The sequence below is a fragment of the Chaetura pelagica genome, unplaced genomic scaffold (genome assembly GCF_000747805.2).
Source record: "Chaetura pelagica isolate M959 unplaced genomic scaffold, ChaPel_1.0 scaffold271, whole genome shotgun sequence".
In the NCBI taxonomy this organism is placed as follows: domain Eukaryota; kingdom Metazoa; phylum Chordata; class Aves; order Apodiformes; family Apodidae; genus Chaetura; species Chaetura pelagica.
The window spans coordinates 2222480-2243224 of NW_009952106.1; the positions used below are offsets into that span (position 1 = coordinate 2222480).

General features: G+C 44.6%; 2 protein-coding genes across 2 annotated transcripts in view; one reads left to right on the forward strand and one right to left on the reverse strand.

The window, feature by feature from the left end:
* Nucleotides 1–1880, reverse strand: part of VEGFA (vascular endothelial growth factor A) — a 140629-nt gene extending 138749 nt beyond the window's left edge. The window contains exon 1 of the mRNA XM_010006237.1: nucleotides 1844–1880. Coding sequence (XP_010004539.1) covers nucleotides 1844–1880 — 37 coding nt within the window. The remainder of the gene's footprint in view (nucleotides 1–1843) is intronic.
* MRPS18A (mitochondrial ribosomal protein S18A) overlaps nucleotides 1879–20745 on the forward strand; it is a 22024-nt gene continuing 3157 nt past the window's right edge. Inside the window, exons 1-4 of the mRNA XM_010006248.1 lie at nucleotides 1879–1905; nucleotides 6768–6872; nucleotides 13538–13661; nucleotides 14469–14535. Coding sequence (XP_010004550.1) covers nucleotides 1879–1905; nucleotides 6768–6872; nucleotides 13538–13661; nucleotides 14469–14535 — 323 coding nt within the window. The remainder of the gene's footprint in view (nucleotides 1906–6767; nucleotides 6873–13537; nucleotides 13662–14468; nucleotides 14536–20745) is intronic.

Consider the following 20745-nt stretch of genomic DNA (forward strand, 5'->3'; position numbering starts at 1 on the left):
TACAGAACATCTACAGTGTCCAATCCCAAAGCAGTTCAAACAAGGAATACCATTTCTTTGAGAACAGTCCCATAAAATCTCGAGAGGCCATAAGCAATTAGGACATAAGTTTCTCATCTAAAATACAATACTTCCTTGCTCCTGACCAGACCCACATGTGGGAGCACAGGTTTAATTTTAATTCAAAAGGAAAAGGAGTCATTCTTCACTGGCTGGTGACATCCTATTCCGTTACTTGGAAACATCCAGTTCCATCTAAAGTGGATGACCCTCTGTAGTGCTGACAAATCACAGACCATGGCTAAACTGACTTACAGAAAGAAAATTGCTTTATTTTCTCTCATGTACACAGACATAGTATTCAGGGCTATTTTTCTTCTCCCCTGAATACAAGGGCTTGATGAAAGAAACACATTCAAATATTATCTTTAAGAAATCAGAAGTATGTCAAATTTCCACAGCTGGAAGGAAATGATGGACTTCAACTGAAATTGGCACATGTTTATTTTATCTCCTTGGGGTTCCAAAGGTCTGCATTGTTAACAGGTGTAGAAACAACTTAGAAGACAAAGAAAACAAGAGGATAAGAACAAGAGACAATTTGCTCAGAGACTGCAAGCTGTTCTCCTTCTTTGCATTAAGTTATGTGCCACTTAAATTCCTCTAGAGACAGTCTGTTTGAAGGAGGAGCAAGTTGGAGTACTTACTGTATCTGAACTATGACCATGTTGCTGGACTCTTTCTTTTCACCCTAAAGCCATAGTGCTGCTTAAGTGTCTTCATCAAAAGCCCCATGGCATGGAGATACTCTTGAGCAGCCCCTAACCTTCTGTCTACACATCTCTACCATGGTGAGACAGCACTGTGCTTACCAACTGTTTCTACCCCATGAACAGTCACCCCTTTAGTTTTCCCCATTACAAGAGGTAAGGAACCCAGATGAAGAAACTGCATTTAACTTAAGCCATTCAGTGAACTCTCCTGTCAGGTTGTTGCAGTCAAACTCGTTCTACTAGGAAAAAAACTCTATATATAAAGAAAGAAAAAAAACTTAACATAATTACACCACTGTGCCTAGCAATGTTCCTTCTCCTCATAAGAAAGTTATCCCTAGACTGGATGGCAGTAAATATTTTGTTTGGCTTTAATGTTTACATGTTTGGCCAAGCTAAAGATCATCCTGCTTCATTATTCATTATATAGCATCATGCAGTGAGAGAGGAAGAGGTCTCTTCCAGCTATCATTCTTACTCAATTTGTTCGTTGAATAACTGGGATGGCCTCGTTTTCATTACTTGGCATAGAGCACAAGAGTCAGGACAACAGCCCTGCCTTCATTCCCGTTTCTTGGAAAGTCCCAGAGTTGAGTGCTTAGATCTGCCACGGAAAGATTTGCAAACTGGATTGTAATAAGAAGCAAGTATAACACACAAGAGGCAGGAGGTCAAAGTCCTCCTGGTACAGGAAGATCAAATTATATTTTACATTTGTCACAATTTATGTTTTACACATTTTAGTTAGAAACTCAGAAAAACACCCAAAACATCTTGCATGAGCACTGTTGACCATTGATAGAACAGAACAGCGTAAACGTCCACCAATGCACATGAATCCCTAGGGATTTATCTCACTCCGTTATTTATGCTTCCTGGATTATTTTTTTTAGAGCTGAAATTACAAAGAGAAAGCAAACAAGCACTTAGCAAAACCATGAACTCCATGAACAAGCTTTGCTATTAAGCACAGCCCAACTCAGCCTTACTGCCATCTAAAACGAATGGTTTGTTGGTACCTGAAGTCCCAGACATCTGACACAAACCCCCAACTGGCACTCCCAGGCTACCTCCCACCACCAGCGGGTGGAAGAATCTAAGAGACATGAAGCATGCCAAAAAAGATAACAGGGTAAGGGGAATCTCTCAACAGCTGAAGAGCTGCCCACAGCCTGCCAAAGGTAACTGACATGAGGGCAAAACAGAAAGCATCTAAATCGGACCAACTATTTTACAAGTGTCAATTTACAACCTGGCAAAACACTGCTTCAAACCTTTAGCTGCCAAACGACACAAGTCAGGGCGGTAACACGCACTGACTACAGCACCCCTGGCAGGTGTGGGACAGGCAGGAGTGGGACAGGCAGGTGTGGGACAGGCAGGTGTGGGACAGGCAGGAGTGCGACAGGCAGGAGTGGGACAGGCAGGTGTGGGACAGGCAGGTGTGGGACAGGCAGGTGTGGGACAGGCAGGTGTGGGACAGGCAGGTGTGGGACAGGCAGGTGTGGGACAGGCAGGTGTGGGACAGGCAGGTGTGGGACAGGCAGGTGTGGGACAGGCAGGTGTGGGACAGGCAGGTGTGGGACAGGCAGGTGTGGGACAGGCAGGTGTGGGACAGGCAGGTGTGGGACAGGCAGGTGTGGGACAGGCAGGTGTGGGACAGGCAGGTGTGGGACAGGCAGGTGTGGGACAGGCAGGTGTGGGACAGGCAGGTGTGGGACAGGCAGGTGTGGGACAGGCAGGAGTGGGACAGGCAGGTGTGGGACAGGCAGGTGTGGGACAGGCAGGAGTGGGACAGGCAGGTGTGGGACAGGCAGGTGTGGGACAGGCAGGAGTGGGACAGGCAGGTGTGGGACAGGCAGGTGTGGGACAGGCAGGAGTGGGACAGGCAGGTGTGGGACAGGCAGGTGTGGGACAGGCAGGTGTGGGACAGGCAGGTGTGGGACAGGCAGGTGTGGGACAGGCAGGAGTGGGACAGGCAGGTGTGGGACAGGCAGGTGTGGGACAGGCAGGAGTGGGACAGGCAGGTGTGGGACAGGCAGGAGTGGGACAGGCAGGTGTGGGACAGGCAGGAGTGGGACAGGCAGGAGTGCGACAGGCAGGTGTGGGACAGGCAGGTGAGGGACAGGCAGGAGTGGGACAGGCAGGAGTGGGACAGGCAGGTGTGGGACAGGCAGGAGTGCGACAGGCAGGTGTGGGACAGGCAGGAGTGCGACAGGCAGGAGTGCGACAGGCAGGTGTGGGACAGGCAGGTGAGGGACAGGCAGGAGTGGGACAGGCAGGAGTGGGACAGGCAGGTGTGGGACAGGCAGGAGTGCGACAGGCAGGTGTGGGACAGGCAGGAGTGCGACAGGCAGGAGTGCGACAGGCAGGTGTGGGACAGGCAGGTGAGGGACAGGCAGGAGTGGGACAGGCAGGAGTGGGACAGGCAGGTGTGGGACAGGCAGGAGTGCGACAGGCAGGTGTGGGACAGGCAGGAGTGCGACAGGCAGGAGTGCGACAGGCAGGTGTGGGACAGGCAGGTGAGGGACAGGCAGGAGTGGGACAGGCAGGAGTGGGACAGGCAGGTGTGGGACAGGCAGGAGTGCGACAGGCAGGTGTGGGACAGGCAGGAGTGCGACAGGCAGGAGTGCGACAGGCAGGTGTGGGACAGGCAGGTGAGGGACAGGCAGGAGTGGGACAGGCAGGAGTGGGACAGGCAGGTGTGGGACAGGCAGGAGTGCGACAGGCAGGTGTGGGACAGGCAGGAGTGCGACAGGCAGGAGTGCGACAGGCAGGTGTGGGACAGGCAGGTGAGGGACAGGCAGGAGTGGGACAGGCAGGAGTGGGACAGGCAGGTGTGGGACAGGCAGGAGTGCGACAGGCAGGTGTGGGACAGGCAGGAGTGCGACAGGCAGGAGTGCTGGGCCCAGAGCACCAGGGCAGCGCTGCAGGCAGGTCCGTGTCCTGGAGCAGTGACACCTGACAGCGTCTGGAGCCTGGGCAGCCACACAGGAGGTTTGCCCGGTGGCTTTGTCACCTCACCTGGGCCGGCAGGTGTGTGCCGTGCCCTGCGCCTGCCCCCGAGCCCTCCCGTGCTTGGTGTCACTGCGTGTGCCACAGCGACGGCAGGTGATGCTCAGCCTTCGGCTCGTAGCGCTTTTGGTGAGAAGAAACTGCTGGTGACGGGGCTGCCATCCAGGGAAGACCCTAAATACCAAAGGAAAACTGATCCTGAAAATAAAACAGAAGTTCTGAAGTAACTGATAAAGAAGAGTCTTTGCTCAGCTACAGTTTAAGACAGGAAGGAAAAGACCAAAGCAGTAGAATTCGATTTTTACGTAATTGACACCATCTGAGCTGTTGCACTTTATCAAGAAAGTGGTCATTTTTCAGAAGAAGGACTGAAATTGCTGGGAGGGGATAGGAGATTGCATTATTCTGCTCACATTGCATACGCCAGTAGCAGTGTATGCCTTGGCTGGAGACAGCTGGCCCAGAAATTTTGAAATGTGTAAATACAATGGAGGGAGTGGAGCAGGAATTACTTGGAAATAGCTAGAAGAAAGTACACTAAATGCTGACCTATATATGAATAAATGAGGAGAGAACAGTTATTTTGCTTGTTAATTAAACTGACAAAACCTGGTTGTTCATGCCTTTGAAAGTCAGTTTCCTTGTCATATTTCAATTAGTGGACATTGTCATGTTTGAAACCTGAGTGGAGCAGGTTACTTAGATATGTAATATCAAATAGAATATGGGAGTTAGCAAGGTCACTACCACTGACAACAAAAATAAGTATAAGACGTAATAGAAAGTCTCTTTTTCTTCTCTTCAAGTCCCAGACTACTAATCTTTGCCCAGAGACCTGAAGACAGTAGCTTGCAAGCACACTCTGAAGTTGTTTTAACCAAAAGAAGGTGGGAGGAGTGTGCACACCAACACAGCACACACAGTTGATTGTTGTACTTTGCACTCGGTCAGTACAAAGGAGGTGTAAACTATAATCAAGTCCCAATACATTATCTGAGGCTTGAAGTAAAAAAGGTGTGCACTGCAGTAGCAGAGCCCTTTAAAAAAAGTATTATTCCTGGCCCATTGTAGAAGCATGAGGGAGATTTGGATATTTCTACTGTATAATATTCTAGCATCAATCTAGGATTCATCAGTGCCCATAGATGAGAAAAATCTTGTAACAAATGGTGTAGATTGACTGACTAACGGACTGATGCATTTCTTAGCATATCCTTTGGTCACTCTATTTATCATACCAACTGTGCAACGGTGTTTTCTGAATCCACTTTTCTATGCTCATCTTTCAGTGTCCTTGCTTTTATCAGTATTGAAGGAAGTGTTTGATGTGAACTAGATGAATGAATCCCAGAGAAATCTGGATTTCATCAGCAGAGAGAGAATGTAGAGCCCTGTGTTCCCTCTTAGTTCTCTAACAGAAGAATAAAAACTGGTTGGGTTAATAATATGAAAGTCCTCAGTAGTTGGGGAATAATTGCCCAAAGTTGTACTCTTAAATTTATCTCCAGAAAAATTGATAATGACACAGCATTCTGAATCTTTACTCATTCCCAAGATGGAATTACAAAGTACTGTCACAAGCCCAGCTGGCAAGAATCAAAACCAGATACACTGGCTTCCTCAAAAATAAGTTTACCAATTAATAGAAAATTAGATACTTGCCTGTATTTTGTATCCATAGTTGCTTTTTTGGTTTTGTAGAACTGGCTATTCTACTTGTGGGGAGAAGACTCTTACTTAAACATTGACAGTATTCTCTCTCTTTGAGGCACCATGGTGCTTGAGCTACAAATAACTTACTTGTTTCTGTTTCGTCATCACTAGACCAGAAAGACCCAAATCTATGGTAAAAAATGGTTCTGAGAATTCAGCAGGATGCCAGTGTTACATGCACACTTACAGAAAATGCCGTGCTTTTCTCCTCTCAGGTTTTCAGGCACAGAACCTGACAGGTCTAAATCAATCAGTTTTTTCTTAAGAGCAACACTGCCTTCCATCCAGGGTTTCTTTTTAAACTCTCTGATGTTTGCACTGTTTGAGGCTGTCAGTTGGTGTTCAAAATCTGGTTTTAATCTTAATTTGACCAGAGGGAACTTCCAAAATATTTTGGAGAAAAAAAATGGATTAGTGTTGTCTTTTCTATCTGTTTAGCTGCTGAGATAGCTCTTGCTTCTAAGTCCTCAAAACGAAAGACAAGCATGCATATAAGTCAACTTAATATTCCTAACATATCTACACTTAGAAAACTAATTTCTGTAATTCTTCCTACACATACCCTCTACACCTTGCTGCCTGTTCCTTTTGAGAAAACCTGAGCATTAGATGTCACCAGTTTGTAGGAATACAGAAAAGATTATCAAAGTATCTCCTAAAGGAATCGTTCCAGGAGTTAAGCTGGGTAAACTATTGGTGTGTTTAAAAGAATAATTAATTAATTAATTAATTAATAAGAAAACCCCACACAAACCCACCTGTCCTAACAGTCCTTTCTTAAATTTAACTTTTGCTCAGAATTTTCCCTGGTGGTCATTTATAATCTAGCAAGTCCTTGCATGTTTTGGTCCACAACATGCACCTGCTGTTCTGTGACATTTTCTAATTCCTAGGGAAAAAATGTATTTTAAAGCTTATGGCTAAAGGGCCACTGGAATTTGAAAGCGTGGTGATTCAAAGGAGTACTGCATTAAACTGAATTCAGGCAACTATGACAATTTCACACTGACTGCAAACTGGTTTATATTTAGTAAAACATATACAATAATTTATTAAATGGTTCTCTATGCCCCTTGGTTTTTCTCTTTTCCCCATAGTCTGTGTATACCCAAAGTGATTGGTACATCTGTAGTTGAATAATGCAGACACTGTTGCCCTTATATCTGCATAATACAGGTCAACACATTGTGGGCTTAGGAAAAGTGTTCCTCAAGTCACAGGTGCAGACCTATGCCTGTACATTATATCCTTTGAATTGTTTCCTAGATTGAAGGGAGAATTCACGAGGATCCTGAAATACCAACACCTCCAAACCCCTCTGGCCAGTGTCCCATCTGTCGCTGGAACCTAAAGCATAAGTACGATTATGTGGTAAGTTTAATGAAGGAGAGTTCCCCTGTCCTCATAGCTAGATAAATGTTGCTCTAAGATCTACATACTGCACAATCTGCCCCTCTTGTCTTTTGCTGGGTGTAGTAAGGATAGTTAACTCCAGCCCTGCTTCTCTTGGGTGTCTTAACAAGAGCTACAAGAGTAATTGTTTGCCTTGGCTGATAATGTTCCTGGGAAAAAACTCTTTATCAAATAGGAGGTTTGGAATTATACACATGGCCATCTGATCTGAGAAAGCCATGTATCTCTTTTGTGCTCAGCCGCCTTTCAGCATTGCACCTCCAGGAGAACCAAACTAGAATGCAACATTTAGTTAACTGATTCAGGCTTGTTCTAACTCCAGGGAGGTCACAAGACTTGAGTACCTCAATTATATGTCTTCAAGCACTACAATTTCCCATTGGGTCATTGTCCACTTAGGTGATAACTGTTTTATATTACTTTTAAAACTCTTGATCTAAGCATCTGTGTTTAGATCCCTTGAAACAGAAAAAAAACAGGTTTGATGCAAGCTTTTTGCAGAAAATGCTAATGAGAAGTTTGTTAACTAAGGAGAGGATTACTAACAGTAAACGTAGAAGATGGAAGGGAAATCCTGTAATGCTTTAAAACAAAAGCACAACACTCAAGAATATTTTAGAATAAGAAGCATGAGGCAGAAGATGCAGAAGGTAACTTTACAAGAGGTCATTCAAACACAGAGTTTACAAAAGGACTGCAAACCCAATAGTGGAATTAGAAAAGAAGAAAAACAGACAGGAACATGCTGTTAGTAAGATAAGGCAACAGAAAACTCAGAGTAAGTTAGTATCAATAGGATTGGGGTTAGAGAGATCCAAATGCATCTGGATGAAAATAAATCTGTGTGATAAAGAAAGTCTATTAATGAGAAGAGGACTGAAAGCCACATTGGCTGCAGAATGAGTAAGCTGGTCACATACAGTCTTAGCTCACATATACAAAAGAAAAAATATGTTTTAATATCTAGGTAATAATGACAATCTTGCAAATGTGAAAAAAAGGTACAGAAGTAACTTAAGCACTGAATCAAGTACAGACCAGCAGACCTGGATTGCATATAACCCCAAAATCTTAAGAGAATTAGCTAACAAATATGTTAGTTCACTTGCAGGATTTTTTTAAAGGGTGAAAAAAATCCTAAGTAATCACCAAATAGTTTTAAAATAGCAACTGAAATACTAAGTAGTTGAGAGAGGAAAGAAAATTGATTTACCACATGGTAATTATCTCAATAAACATTGCAAGTTACAAGGAAAATGATATCAACTAGGAGTAAAAACAAATCACTTGTTAGGTAGGACTAATTATGACTCATGAATTATGAAGAACACAGGTACAGAATAGTGCCAGACAAAGAATGTGCAATTACTCCAGGCAAGTGAAACAACACATGTAAGATGTAAATGAAATACTACTTTAGTATCTTTCAAAGCCTGTGTTGCAGAAAGTAAGTTGTGTGGAATCTGAATGTTGTCAGTGAGTCTGACTCAGGCCACTCCTTTCTTCATGGTCACTGATTTGTGATGTGATCAAAACAAACCAAACACTTTTTTAAGGTTAATAGAATTTCATGTGACTTTTAAATGCAAGGAGTCAACAGCATCATTAAACTGGGTGGTTCTACAGATTTGAGAAAGCATTCCATGAGTCACCCATTAGCAACTCCTGGGAAATTATAAACTGATGCTCAGGGATTGTATGAGCTACAGGAGTGGATTAATTCTTGAAAATATATATATATATTCACTTTATACTGCCGTCTGTGGTAGAAGACTCTGTTGCACGTACATATAACAGTGCCATTGAGACCAAAGCAGTTTCAGACAATTTCGTGCTGTACAGCCTGAGTTCCAGGAGTTGGAGGAGGCTGTTGGTTCCAACAGACAATGTAAATTATGAGTATTAGATGTGTTTGTAGAGTGAACTAGGGCTCTGAGTTTTATTTCACACTTCAGTTTGATTCTTAGATCCTGACTTCTACTTTCAGTACAGAGGCAAGAGAAAACCAAATGTGAGGATAGATCCTGCAGCCAGAGCCTTGAGAATCCTTGCTGAGATTGTTCCTAGGAAGTTGTGGTCCTGAGAGACAAACTAGGAACATGTCCATCCTGTCTGTCTTGTTGTTTTTGAATGCATATGCATCCAGTACTCCTGCTGTAGAGCAGAGGAGAACCTGGACAAAAAGCTAAAGTAGGCAGTGTGAACTAGTATTTCAGAACTGTAGAAGTTTCTTACCTCACTATTTAGAAGCATTCCTCTGTAGGGCTGATGAGAACTAGGAAAAATTTCAGTTCTGGAGTAGACCACCTCTTCTACTTGCATAAGTCCCTTCTATGTTTAAATGCTTTGTACCAGCCATAGATTTTCAGTCATTTAAAAGTTAAAGTGACTAACATCTCCCTTTTCTGCACAAAAGTGCTCTCTGCTATTTTTCTTCGCTGCAGCAGTGATGAGCAGGAGAATCTTGAAATGCTTAACTGCAGGCATTTAACTGTGTGGGTAATTATACAGTGGCACAATTTACTCACTGGTGGTTAATTGTCCTAAAAGTCTGTAAATTGAGAATAGCTACTTTTGTTGAAGATATAGCCTAGTTCATACAGCATAACCCATAATCTGTACTTGTTAAGAGATCAGAGTAGATGAATCACAGTGGTTCCTTTGAGATTGATAAACTGAGATCAGTCAGTTGCACAGAAGGGAAAGTGTGAGCTTTTTTGCTTGGGACTCTTGTAATTGGACTGAATAAGGCACTGTGAAAAGGGAAGTGTTGAATTAGCCCCTGGGGGAGCTGAGTAATATGACCTCATAGGACTTTCTTTTTGTCATGTGCAACTAGCACAGTCTAAAGTAGTGGCATAATGAGTTACTTTGGCTGTCAGAGAACTGGGGGACCAATGTCTCCAAAGTTATTAATCAACTGAACAGGCATTGTGCACACTAGCAGGTCATGATTCCAACCTGCCTCAGCAGTGGTGTGGAGAGCTGCAGTTGTCTTTGCCAGTTCAGTCGTCAGTCTCTACCAAGGCTCAGGATAACAGAGCCTGAGGTATAAATTCCCACAGTTTGTGATCTGCATGAGTCTGTCCATTGAAACTGAGACCTCAGTTGCTGGTTTTTTTTTTCTCGTATTCATTAAAGGTAAAAAAATTATCATGGTCATTGTCAGGGTGCAACTATATTGAAACCTCCAGTCCTGTTACAAAGTGCCTGGAGAATGGTGTAGAGCTCCCAGGAGTAAGGGAGAAGAGAAAAATTAGACGCTTGTATAGCAGAAAATAATGACTGGCAAACTTGCCTGATAAGTCTAGTAGTAATTTGGCTACACAGACAGAACTCTTCTTGCGGTAAATGAAGGTTTTAATTAATTGCATGTAAGCAGTCAAGGATCCTCCTTTTCGAAGTGTCTGCAGATAATAAAACGCATAGATGTCTCTGCAATTTGGGTGCCATCCATTCACAAGAATGTGCTGTAGAAAGTGTTTTGTTTAGCAAGTTTATCCAGCCCTTTTAGAGGTGAAGGCTAAACTTGTTTTTTGTTTTCCCCCTTATCCACTTCAAACATCATTAGTCTGAGTAGGCAGTAAATATGTCATCTTGCTTTGGCAGCAATTAGGAGAAACCAAACTGCAAGCTTTGCCTATTAGCCCTAGATTAATTCAATCCAAGTTGTTTTCATCAAATGCTGCAGATTACAGGGGTGGGAATCTGGGTCCAGCCTCGTGGGAGCTGTCCAGTGATTAAAGCAAATCCGTGGTTACAGGCTTGGCTGTCCACTAGCACAAAATGTGAATTTCATGGAACATGACGGCACCATGAGAACTTGCCAGACATTTTTTTTTATCTTTGACCGCTCCACATACTTTTTCACTTCCCTCCACAGCTGCCCCATAAAGTTGGCTGTACCTGTCTGCTTTCTCCCTGTGGTGAGATGCATCTGTGTGAGTACTCTGGGAGAGGCACCTGGCCTGTTAACTGTGGGGATCTTCAGAAATGGACAAACCATCTGTCAAGTGTGCAGCATTTTAAGCCAAATGGCATGAGTGTAATCTGGAGCTGCAACAGCTGGGACATAGATGATTTCAGTTAAGAAATTACTGCCACACAAGGGTGTTGGTCAGTTGGTTACACTGTTGGTCAGAGATGATAACAGAGAATGGATTTTCCTGATTTATTTTCCACAGGGAGAAGAAGACAGACTGTCTCCCTTTGATTCCCACCTTCCCCCTTTGCATGGAAACACTTGATAACAACCCCATGACTCCACAAGGCGTGGTAGTAATATGAGAAATAACTTGGACCACACACACCCTTCACAAGAGCCTGTGGCCTGCTTAGGCTTTCACGGCTGCAAAGACTGGAACAGCCTTAATTTGCCATCAGCTCCCATTTTCCTCTTCCCCACAGAGTAATGCAGCAGGCTAGTAGAAAAGTCTAGAAAGTGTTTATATCTTTCTAGGCACTTGGAGCTGGACAGCCCTTTTTCACTTAGGGAAGTGATACATTTGTGCTAAATTGAGCTGTTGGTGATTTGGACAACTGGATGGCTAAAGAAGAGGAAAAAAAAGGGATGGTGTCTTGCTCTGGTTTCCTGAATCCAATGCAGTGCATTTCAGGAGTAGCCAAAAGTCAGTGCCCTTGGACTGCTTGGCTGGCCTCCATCCAGTTTCCACCAACACGGCTGGCACCAGCTGGTCCCTGGGTTACTTTTCTCATTGGCAAGGCCATGTGTTAGCTGGGCTGAGGACACTTTGCCTCCTTTTTGACCATAGATGGCCTCTCAGGAGCTTGCTGCTAGTTGCTCAACTGTGCTTTTCTTGCTCTGCATGGTGGTTGAGAAGTCATTTTGTATCAGTGAGAATTTGCTTAACCTGCCATGTGTTCGAAGGATCTGGATCTAAAATTGAGTCTAAACACATTCATTGTAGACAAGAGGAGGTAGAAAAGAAGCCAGATAAGGGAAGAGGGAAATTGTGTGTTATGATTATATTATTGAGGGTAGGATTGACAGCAAAGAGGGGAAGTACGAAAACAAGCCACGAAAACCGAAAAAAAAAACAAAAAACACCTCTACGTTTTTACTGCAACACAGCACCGGTCAGAATCAGTCATTACCAGAAAGCCACACTGAATTCCAGCAGCCTCCTTCAGAGCTGAACTGGTCTTGTGCAGTGGGAGTGGATGTATAATTCCTAGATAGCTGGGTTTTCTGAATATTCATTTTATATGCTCTTGTGATTGTTTGCTTTTGCAAGGGCAGTAAATGAATCTAAGAATGCTCCAGGGAACTCCTTGTAAAAGATGAGGGGGCAAGAGCAGGTCTGCGAATCTGTGAACAGGCAGAGTCAGGGTCATCCAGTGTGAAAAGCAACAAGTACTCTTTGTTCTCGCCTGTTGCTCTAGACAAGGGGGGGTGTAAAATGCAGAGCTACCTGGTTTGAATTCTCATTCCATGAGGATGGTTACTGGCAGGACTCTTCCAGCCTGCAGGCAGCCTCTGCATGGTCCAGCTTCCTCAATTATGAACATATTTACAATATCAGTGAAGTAAACTCTCAACGAGCAACAAGTCTATCAACAGATGGAGAAAAAACAAGCACAGTGTCTCCAGAGGCCTTTTGGGCCACCTTATGCTGAGGTTAGCATGTCAAGGGGACATGCCTGAGGGGTATGTTTGCAGTGATGCTGCATGAGGAAATAGGGAGCACGTATCTAAATACTGGGCTGTTGTACCATGTACAGTTAAAAGCAACTTGTGCAACAGCTGTTGCTGCTGTGTTTAAAAATTTGTCGTCCCAGCTCTGTGATACTATCAGATCCCTTTAATTTTGTTTTCATTAAGAGTGCTTTATATTTCTAGAGCTCAACTGGAAAGGTCAACAGCAGTGTAATCTAAATGATTCTTGAATCACAGGCAAACCCTTGGCATGCTCTGAGAGCTCCTTCCATCCAGCATGGCTGTAATAGCCCCACTTTATATACACAAAGTCAAAGGACTGAAGGCAGAAATTTATCCTATTAGGTCTTTCTCATCAACACAGGTTCTTTTCTTACAAAAGGCTTCTTCGTGCGAGATCTTGGACTATTTCTCTGCTCTCCAGAGAGACATGAGGGAAGTTCCACCATGGGAAACTGGATAAAAGTTTGAGGAGTATATAGCAGAGAACAGCCCTGCTCTGAGGGAACAAGGACGAGGCCAGAGGTGATCTAACATATCTGTGACCTTTAGGATAGCAGCTGTGATGGCATTTCAAGTTGTGTAAACACTATCCATCTGTAGGTCTTGTGTAACTGTGCCTGAGTACCTAGGACACATCTTAGCTAGAATCTTGGAGCAAGTGACAATGAAGTAGCAAGGATTACAGCTGACATCATGTGTTTACACTACTGAAGTCAGGGGAAGACTCAGACCATCTGAGTGACCTTACCGAGCTAAGCTGGCAGACAGAATTGTCAGCAAGCAAAAGCCACTTGTTGTCAAGCTGCAGCCAAAATGCGTAGGAAGGAATCATTGTTTTGCTGTGAGTTCTGTACACAGCACGAGGGTCAGCACTGTAACTTACAATCACAGCAGTTAAAGTAGCTGTAGCACTGATGGTTTTGCCCTTCTCTTGCTCTTTCAGGATGTCTTGCTGCTGAGCCAGTTTATTCGTTCTGATGGAGGGATGCTGCCACGCAGGATCACAGGCCTCTGTTTGGAGGAGCACAAGAAGATTGCTGTCTGTGTGCAGATGGCTCACCGTGCAGGTACCTAGCCTCCTCCTGAGACAGCCCTGTACTGTGGGGTACCCACAGGACCTCTTGAGAGGGGTCTCCCACCTATTTAATATAGTTCAGTGAGATATCGTTGTCCAGTCACCCAGCAAACTTGTTTTAGTCCAGCTGCTGGGACAGGACAATGGAACAGAGACACCTTGTTCCATATCTGTGCCTTGGCTCCTGACTTGGCAGCAGACATCTACCCTGTAGATGAGTCTACTCTTACAGAAAGATCTTACAGAAGTGGCTCAGTCTCTAGTAACCAGTGATTCAATACCAGCTTCTGAAATTACTTGATTTAGCAGAAGCTGGACCTGCCCTGTTAATAACATTCATCTGTCTGTTGTCTGCCCTGTGAAGACTTTTTACCTTTACTGTGGGAGTGGGACCCAGGCTGACACGGGTTGGGTGTTGTGCTGTTCTCCATATCTGATACTGTAGTTGTATCCACAAGTTAAATGGACTGAGAATTTTAATTGTCAGATTTTCACCAGAGAGATAAAATCTGATTGGACACCAGTGCCCTGTGTCCTCTCAAAAAACCTCTTTGATGGGCCCAAGTGTCTTTGGTGTGTATTTGCTCTCTATATCAGCAGAACCTGCTAACTTCTCTTTGGCTGGGGTGCAGGGTCAGCAGTAACTAAAGATGTTCTTTTACTGTACTTCAGTTTTTGCTGTGCTGCCCCAGTGGGGACATGGGTTGCCTGGCTTGTGAAATGTAATGTAACTTCTGGATCCTGTAGAGGCAAGGGGGCACTGCAAAATATTCTTAACGCCTTTCCTTTTCTGTTTCAGGTTTGTTGCCAAATCACAGGCCTCTACTTCCTGAAGGGCATATTCCCAAGAAACCCAAGCTCAACAGGTGAATAGCCTTTCCACTTTATTTATTTATTTATTTATTTATTTATCAGAAATAGGTTGAAAGAGGAAAGCTGTTCCTTGTTACTGTGTAAAACATGCCTCAGGCAACAGGGCTTACAAAGAGTAGCATTTCAGAGGAGGTTTTTCACAGTATTCTCTTGTCAGTCTTTTAAGGGCAAACCACATCTCATTCAAACCGTTTATCCACGCAGGATTAAAAGTGCCACAGGTTACAGTCTGCCCTCCCTTTCTACGCTGCACTCACCTCATCACTACCAGTAGAACAGTCATAGGAGGATGCCACAGAGGTGGAATCACAGCATAACAGTAGTTAAGGTTGAAAGGGGCCTCTGGAGATCATCTAGTCCAAGCACTCTGCTCTAGCAGGTTCACCTAGACAAGATTACCCAGGACTATGTTTTCTTACATTCAAACAGAATTTATTGTGTTTAAGTTCATGCCCATTGCCTCTTTTTCTGTCACTGGGCACCACTGGTAAGAACCTGGTTCTGCCTTCTTTACACCCTCCCTTCAGGTATTTACAAAAATTGGTAAGACCTCCCTGAGCCACATTCTCTCCAAGCTTAGCAGTCCCTTCTCTCTCAGTCTTTCAGTGCCTGGGCCCCCAACAGCAGGAGGGTGCCCAGGGAGAAGTACCAGTAGTGAGTGGGGGGCTGAGCAGCTACCAGGAGCCTGTTCCATTCTGCCTCATCCTTGCTTGCCCTTCCTGTGCAACAGGGTCTCTTCCCTCTCCCCGGCCTCAGTGGCCCCTGGCCTTTGGTGGGCAAAGGGGAAGCCTGCGGCCGCCTCCTGCCCTGTGCTGGGCGAAGGAGGTGCTAATCCCCTGTTTACGACCCCACACTCTGTTTCCATGGGGATGTCAGAGCAGTTTATGAACCTCACATTAGCAAGCCATGGGGTTACCAGAGGCCATGGGGCTGTTGCTGGGAGAGCTTAGGCTGCAGGGCTGGGGGCAGCCAGACACTCCTGCATTTTAGGTCTGACTCTGCAGTGGAAATTTGAGTCAAGCTTTTGTAAGTGTCTCTTGGATACTTACAGGCTGTACATTGGGTATTGGTATTGGGTATTGGTATTGGGTATTGGTAATGAGGATTAAATTAGAGGACTCTACATTGATGCAGACCTGTAGCCATCAGATACTTCAACTGAAAACTTCTTTCCTGTGTCTTAGAAGTCTTTGGGATTCTTTAATAGTTTTGTCTATCTAGCAGCTGTGGGGTGGGGCACATTATCTAGTTAGCATTCACATAGCAGCCCTACATAGCAGGTTGAGACAGGAAATGGTAAATCCTATCTTTTGCTGGAATCACACCAGGACTCCAGATCTAATTCTCTGACTGTTGTAAATTATTCCACAGACTTTTAGTGAGAACAAAGAACGGATACCTCTGGATACCTTCCCTATGCAGTTAGGTGCTACACCTCTAAAATTAAAGAGATTTAAATTGGAGATTAGTACCCCAGCCCTCCTTATTGTATTGCTAGTCCCTCCCTACACCACCCTTGTTTATCTCCTCCTTGCAAGGGAACCCAGCAAGCAGGGCAGAAGCAGAGTTTAGAAAAAAGAGAGCAGAGCTAGTGCTGAGGAGGTGGAACAGCACTGAAATAGGCAGGCTTTGGAGTCTGGGTGGAGGCAAAAGAATAGGATCAAGAAATTGGATCAAAAGTTTTGGTCATGGGGCTGGAACAAAACAAATGAGTCCCAGAGCCAGAACAGAGCGCAGAGGTACTTCAGGAGTGCTCTCCTGGTCCTTCATGATACTGTCTTCTCAGTCTGGTGGAATTGGAAAGCTGTGTGTGGGAACCTTGCGAAATCTTGGCCACTGCCATTCTGTGAGAGTTTTGACTGTGTGTACCCCTACCTGTGCTTCCTGTGTTGCTCTGTGGAACAGAAGCTGGCACCAGATAAGGAGGGAGATATAAATTGCTTCCTCTAGCCTGCAGGGAGAACTGAACAGTAACCACGTGCTGAAGATACATATTCAGCAAGTACTTACTTCAGGAATGAAGCCAGTGTTTTTCTCAAAAGTTTCCGACATAAATGACTCGTCCAGGCGTACCTTGTCTTTGCCTCTGTACTTGTTTCTAAAGCTTTATGTAACTCTGTAGCAATTTGGGAAACACTCAAACAGTGCTGCCAAATGAAAGGGAGTTGGCAGCGGAGAACAGGGGCAGAATTGGGCTGGGACTTTTGAGTGGAACAAGCTGCCTAGTTCAGTGCCATGAGAACATGAACCAGGTTAACCTCTAACCCTGTCTGGTGTAATATCAGCCTAACTTAGCCTGTCCCTTCACTACGTTTGTGTCTTCTGGGTTTTTAAGTGTCAGTCCGTGAAGGAATGTACAGAGAGTCTATCACAGCAGGAACTACACAGCACAGTTCAGTGATGTATTTTCCAAATCTTGAGCTTCAGCTCTTGAGATCACTGTATTGGCTGTTCTAGTCATGTTCACCTCTCTGTTTAAATGAGAGGTAACAGTGCCTTTTTTCACTGCAACCCTGGGAATGCCAATGGGGAGAAACTGAGGTGCCCCATAATATGCTTGGATCCCTTGTTAAAGCTTTACCAAGGGAGGGATGCAGGTAATGTACATTCTGTAACATCAGTTTAACCAGCCCTTGTGCTGTGCTCCACCAGTGGGTCTACTCTGATGGTGGTATTGAAGTATGCTGTTCTGCAGCTCATCCCCTCCAAAATAACCTCACCTTCAGGAGCACACTGAAATGCCCATGCTATAAGTTCTGGAGATACTGAATTGCCACTCTCTGCTTGAGGGACCTTTAATCTGGTCAGTGAAGAAACCAGGGATACATGCACAGCACCTTGCCATTGCTGTGCACTGATGCTTGCAAAGCTGAAAGAGGTGTCACTTGTTTGGCTCTGTACTTACTCTCTTGCCATCAGGAGTTTGCATTGCACACAGAAGAAAGCTTTGCATACAGAAAACACTGTTCCTGCTATGCTGTTCTAAAACAGGAAGGTGGAAGGTGAAAAGAATATACAGAGCACCAGAGGTGTATAGTCTGTCTCAAGACTGTGACAATAAGCTTTGCCCTGCTAAAGGAAAGCATTTATTTCAGTCTTGTCTGTACTTTTGTGTGCTCACCCCTTCTGCCCTGAAATTCCTCTCATTGCCCTCCTGTAAGCAATTTGTTGTCTTCACTCTTCACTCTGAATTGAGAAATCTTTCACTTTTAAAGGAGGGACTTCTGAGAAGTCACTATCTACTCCATATACTTCTGTGAGAACTCCTGCCATGTGGGAACAGAAAAAGTTACATGGAGCTAAAGAATGTTTTGCTGATGGTAGATCACTTGACATTAGACTACACCATCAGCTGCTAGAGTGACAGGCCAAGGTGAAAGCCTAAGATAACCTTAGGAACTGATTCCACTCACATCACCTGAGATTGAAGAAGATTCATTGTGGGGAGTGTAACTTGAAGTGGGAGTCAGAGGCCAGCACCTCTACCATAATACAGATCTGAGCATTCACTTACTGCATGTAAGACTCTCTGGATGTTCTGTAGACTCAGAGCAGCAACCCCGGCCTGGCTAAAATCTGCCAGATTGCTTCATCTGGATGAGCAATCCGTTTCATTTCTCTCAAGTCTTGCAAAGTTCTGGCTGATGCTCCCTTTGGTCATGTTTCTTCCAAGGTTGTATCAGTAGTTTTGAGAACAGCTTCATCTGCTGCCAAAAGAGGGACAAAACCAGCCAGATGAAAAACTGCTTTGTCTTTGCTTTTTGCCCATGAGACCATGTTCAGGGCAGCTTCATAGGAGATCTGTAGCTTCTGGGCAAAGGTGCTAAGGAAGTACATAAAGAAGGGCTGAGGAGCTATGTTAATGTCTATTTTTGATAGCACCAGAAAAGCTGCTACTTAGCTTTTCAGTGGCTGCACTTGTGGCATTCTTGACCAGGATGTTTGGCCCTTGTCACAATCACCCTGCTTAAAGTGAGCCTGCTTCAAATACAAAGTGTCTGGCATGCACTGGCTATCACCCACCTGAGATTAAAATGTAACATGCCACCACATGGAACTATCAGCAAACTGTCTTTTTTTAACAAGGGTCAGGGGTGTTGCCCTGCCATTGATCTAGTGATGTGAAGTGTAGATTTATCACCCGGAATCCCATTGCCTTCTCTGCCCCTCCAGAAGGTGCTCTTCTGGTGCTTACTCAATGATGTTTATGAACTTGGGACATTCCCTTTTACATGACCCAGATGACTTTGCAGAGAGATAAGAATTTCCCTGCTTTGCACTGGGTCACTTGTCAACTGGTCTCCTCCTATACACTCCATCTCCTCATCGTGTTTCTACTACTGGAATTCAAGAGGAAGAGCAGAATGCTTTGAGAAGTAGAGGCCTTGTTCTTCATCATCCAACTGTCTAGCACAGTAGGGGATCACCCATCCAGAACGTAATGTAACACAGAGGAGGAGATTGGAACTTCTGAAGAAGGTATAACATGAAAGTGAAATGGCTGTTTGAGCCAAGCTGTGTGGTCCTAGGGAGGACAGGAGATGTTTGAGAACACCTTGTGTTTAGAATTCAGCAGCTTTCTGCTCTAACCCTTGCAGTTGAGACACTGTCCAGGTGAGACATGCCATGCTGTATCTCATTTCTGGGACATTCTGGGACAAAATTTCTTTGCATTTTTGCTTTCTGCCTGATTTCTTTTTGACAACGATAGCTCATTAATGTTATAATTTAACTACTTTACTAGTTATGGGCACTTTTGCAGAAATGTGGCTGTTGGATTACCCACACCATCCATAAACTCTTGAGTCTACTGTCCTCCCCCTCTCTTTTGTATCATTTGTCTGCAGAACTTGGATATGGAAAACCAATGAAGTTTTACCCCCATCAGCACAAAATTACTCCCTACAGTTGATTTTCTTATGTTTGGCCCAATCTGGGGCTTTCACTGTTTCCAAGGAATGATTCCACAAGCAAATTTGTCTTGCAGCCAAGGATTGTTCCCTCATCCTCAGCCTCAATTCTCCCTTTCATAACTTCCTGCTGTTATTTCTATGTCCATTTGTGCTTCAGCCTGGCATGTTCAAGTTAAGTGCTGCAGAAACAAAATATTTTCATTAGCTCATGAGGCTGAGGAAGTTCTCAGGGATTTTACCAGCACCATGCAGAGTAACAGGGTGTTCTCATATTCCAGCATCATGTGTGTTAGGCCACCATACATCAGAACCATTTGGGAAATGATCAAGCACAGCTGCAGGTCAGACTTCTGCCCATGCTTTCAGGAATGGAAACCTAAATAGCTGAGCAGTTTTCTTTCCAGCATGGAAGTTGTCATATGGATAGTGTGGACTAATGCTCTATCAAGAACAGTCACTGAGTTCAGGCCAGCTTCTAGATGCTCTCTGAATGTGAATAGAGCACTCATTTTCTTCTGGCTGGTTCAAACTATTTGTTAAAGTACAATACTGTGAAGTTCTTCCCTTCCCAAAAGGACTAAGGGATGTCACAGGTTCCCTGATTCTGGGCACTGTCAGCAAGAGGTGCTGTAGGTTATGGAGCTTGATTTTGAGCCCTCAGCTGCCACTCCATTTTCAGCTTCCTACTGGAAGAACAGAACTTGGCATAGGTAATATCCAAGTCAATCCCTCTTCCATCACACGAACTGAAGAAGTTACCATATGTTAGGAAAGAGGGAGGTTCCATAAGAGCTCCTTATGAATTACAAAGTTCTTAGGCTCTGTGGACACCACTCGTCCCTCGGAGCAGAATCTGGTTTCACTGCTATCAGCGTTTCACTCCAGCAGCATGTGGTTTCTCTCATCTGCATGGAAACTGTGCTATGCTTAGCATGTGAATTGAAAAGTAAAGAGCCAGAGTGGCTGCAGGTGAGCAAAGCCAAGAGGTGTCATGGGAAGGGATGTGGCAGGGAGGAGGCAGTCTTGCCAGCACTTTGATCGAGTGCTTCCTGCAGTCTATAGCACTCTGCCTTCTGCTCTTAATCCAAACAAAAGCCAGATTGAAAAAGTTCAGTGAGGGTTCAGAAGTTCAGCCCTGAACTGCACCAGCATGGCCTTTGCTTGGGCTGTGTGCAGGACAGCAGTTGCCCCATGGTAGGTCATTTCCCTTACCCAGTATGTGGAAGCCCTGTGCCTGCTCCTAAGGTGTTAAGCAGCAGCCCCTGGGTGGGAAGGGTTTGGGGTCTTCCT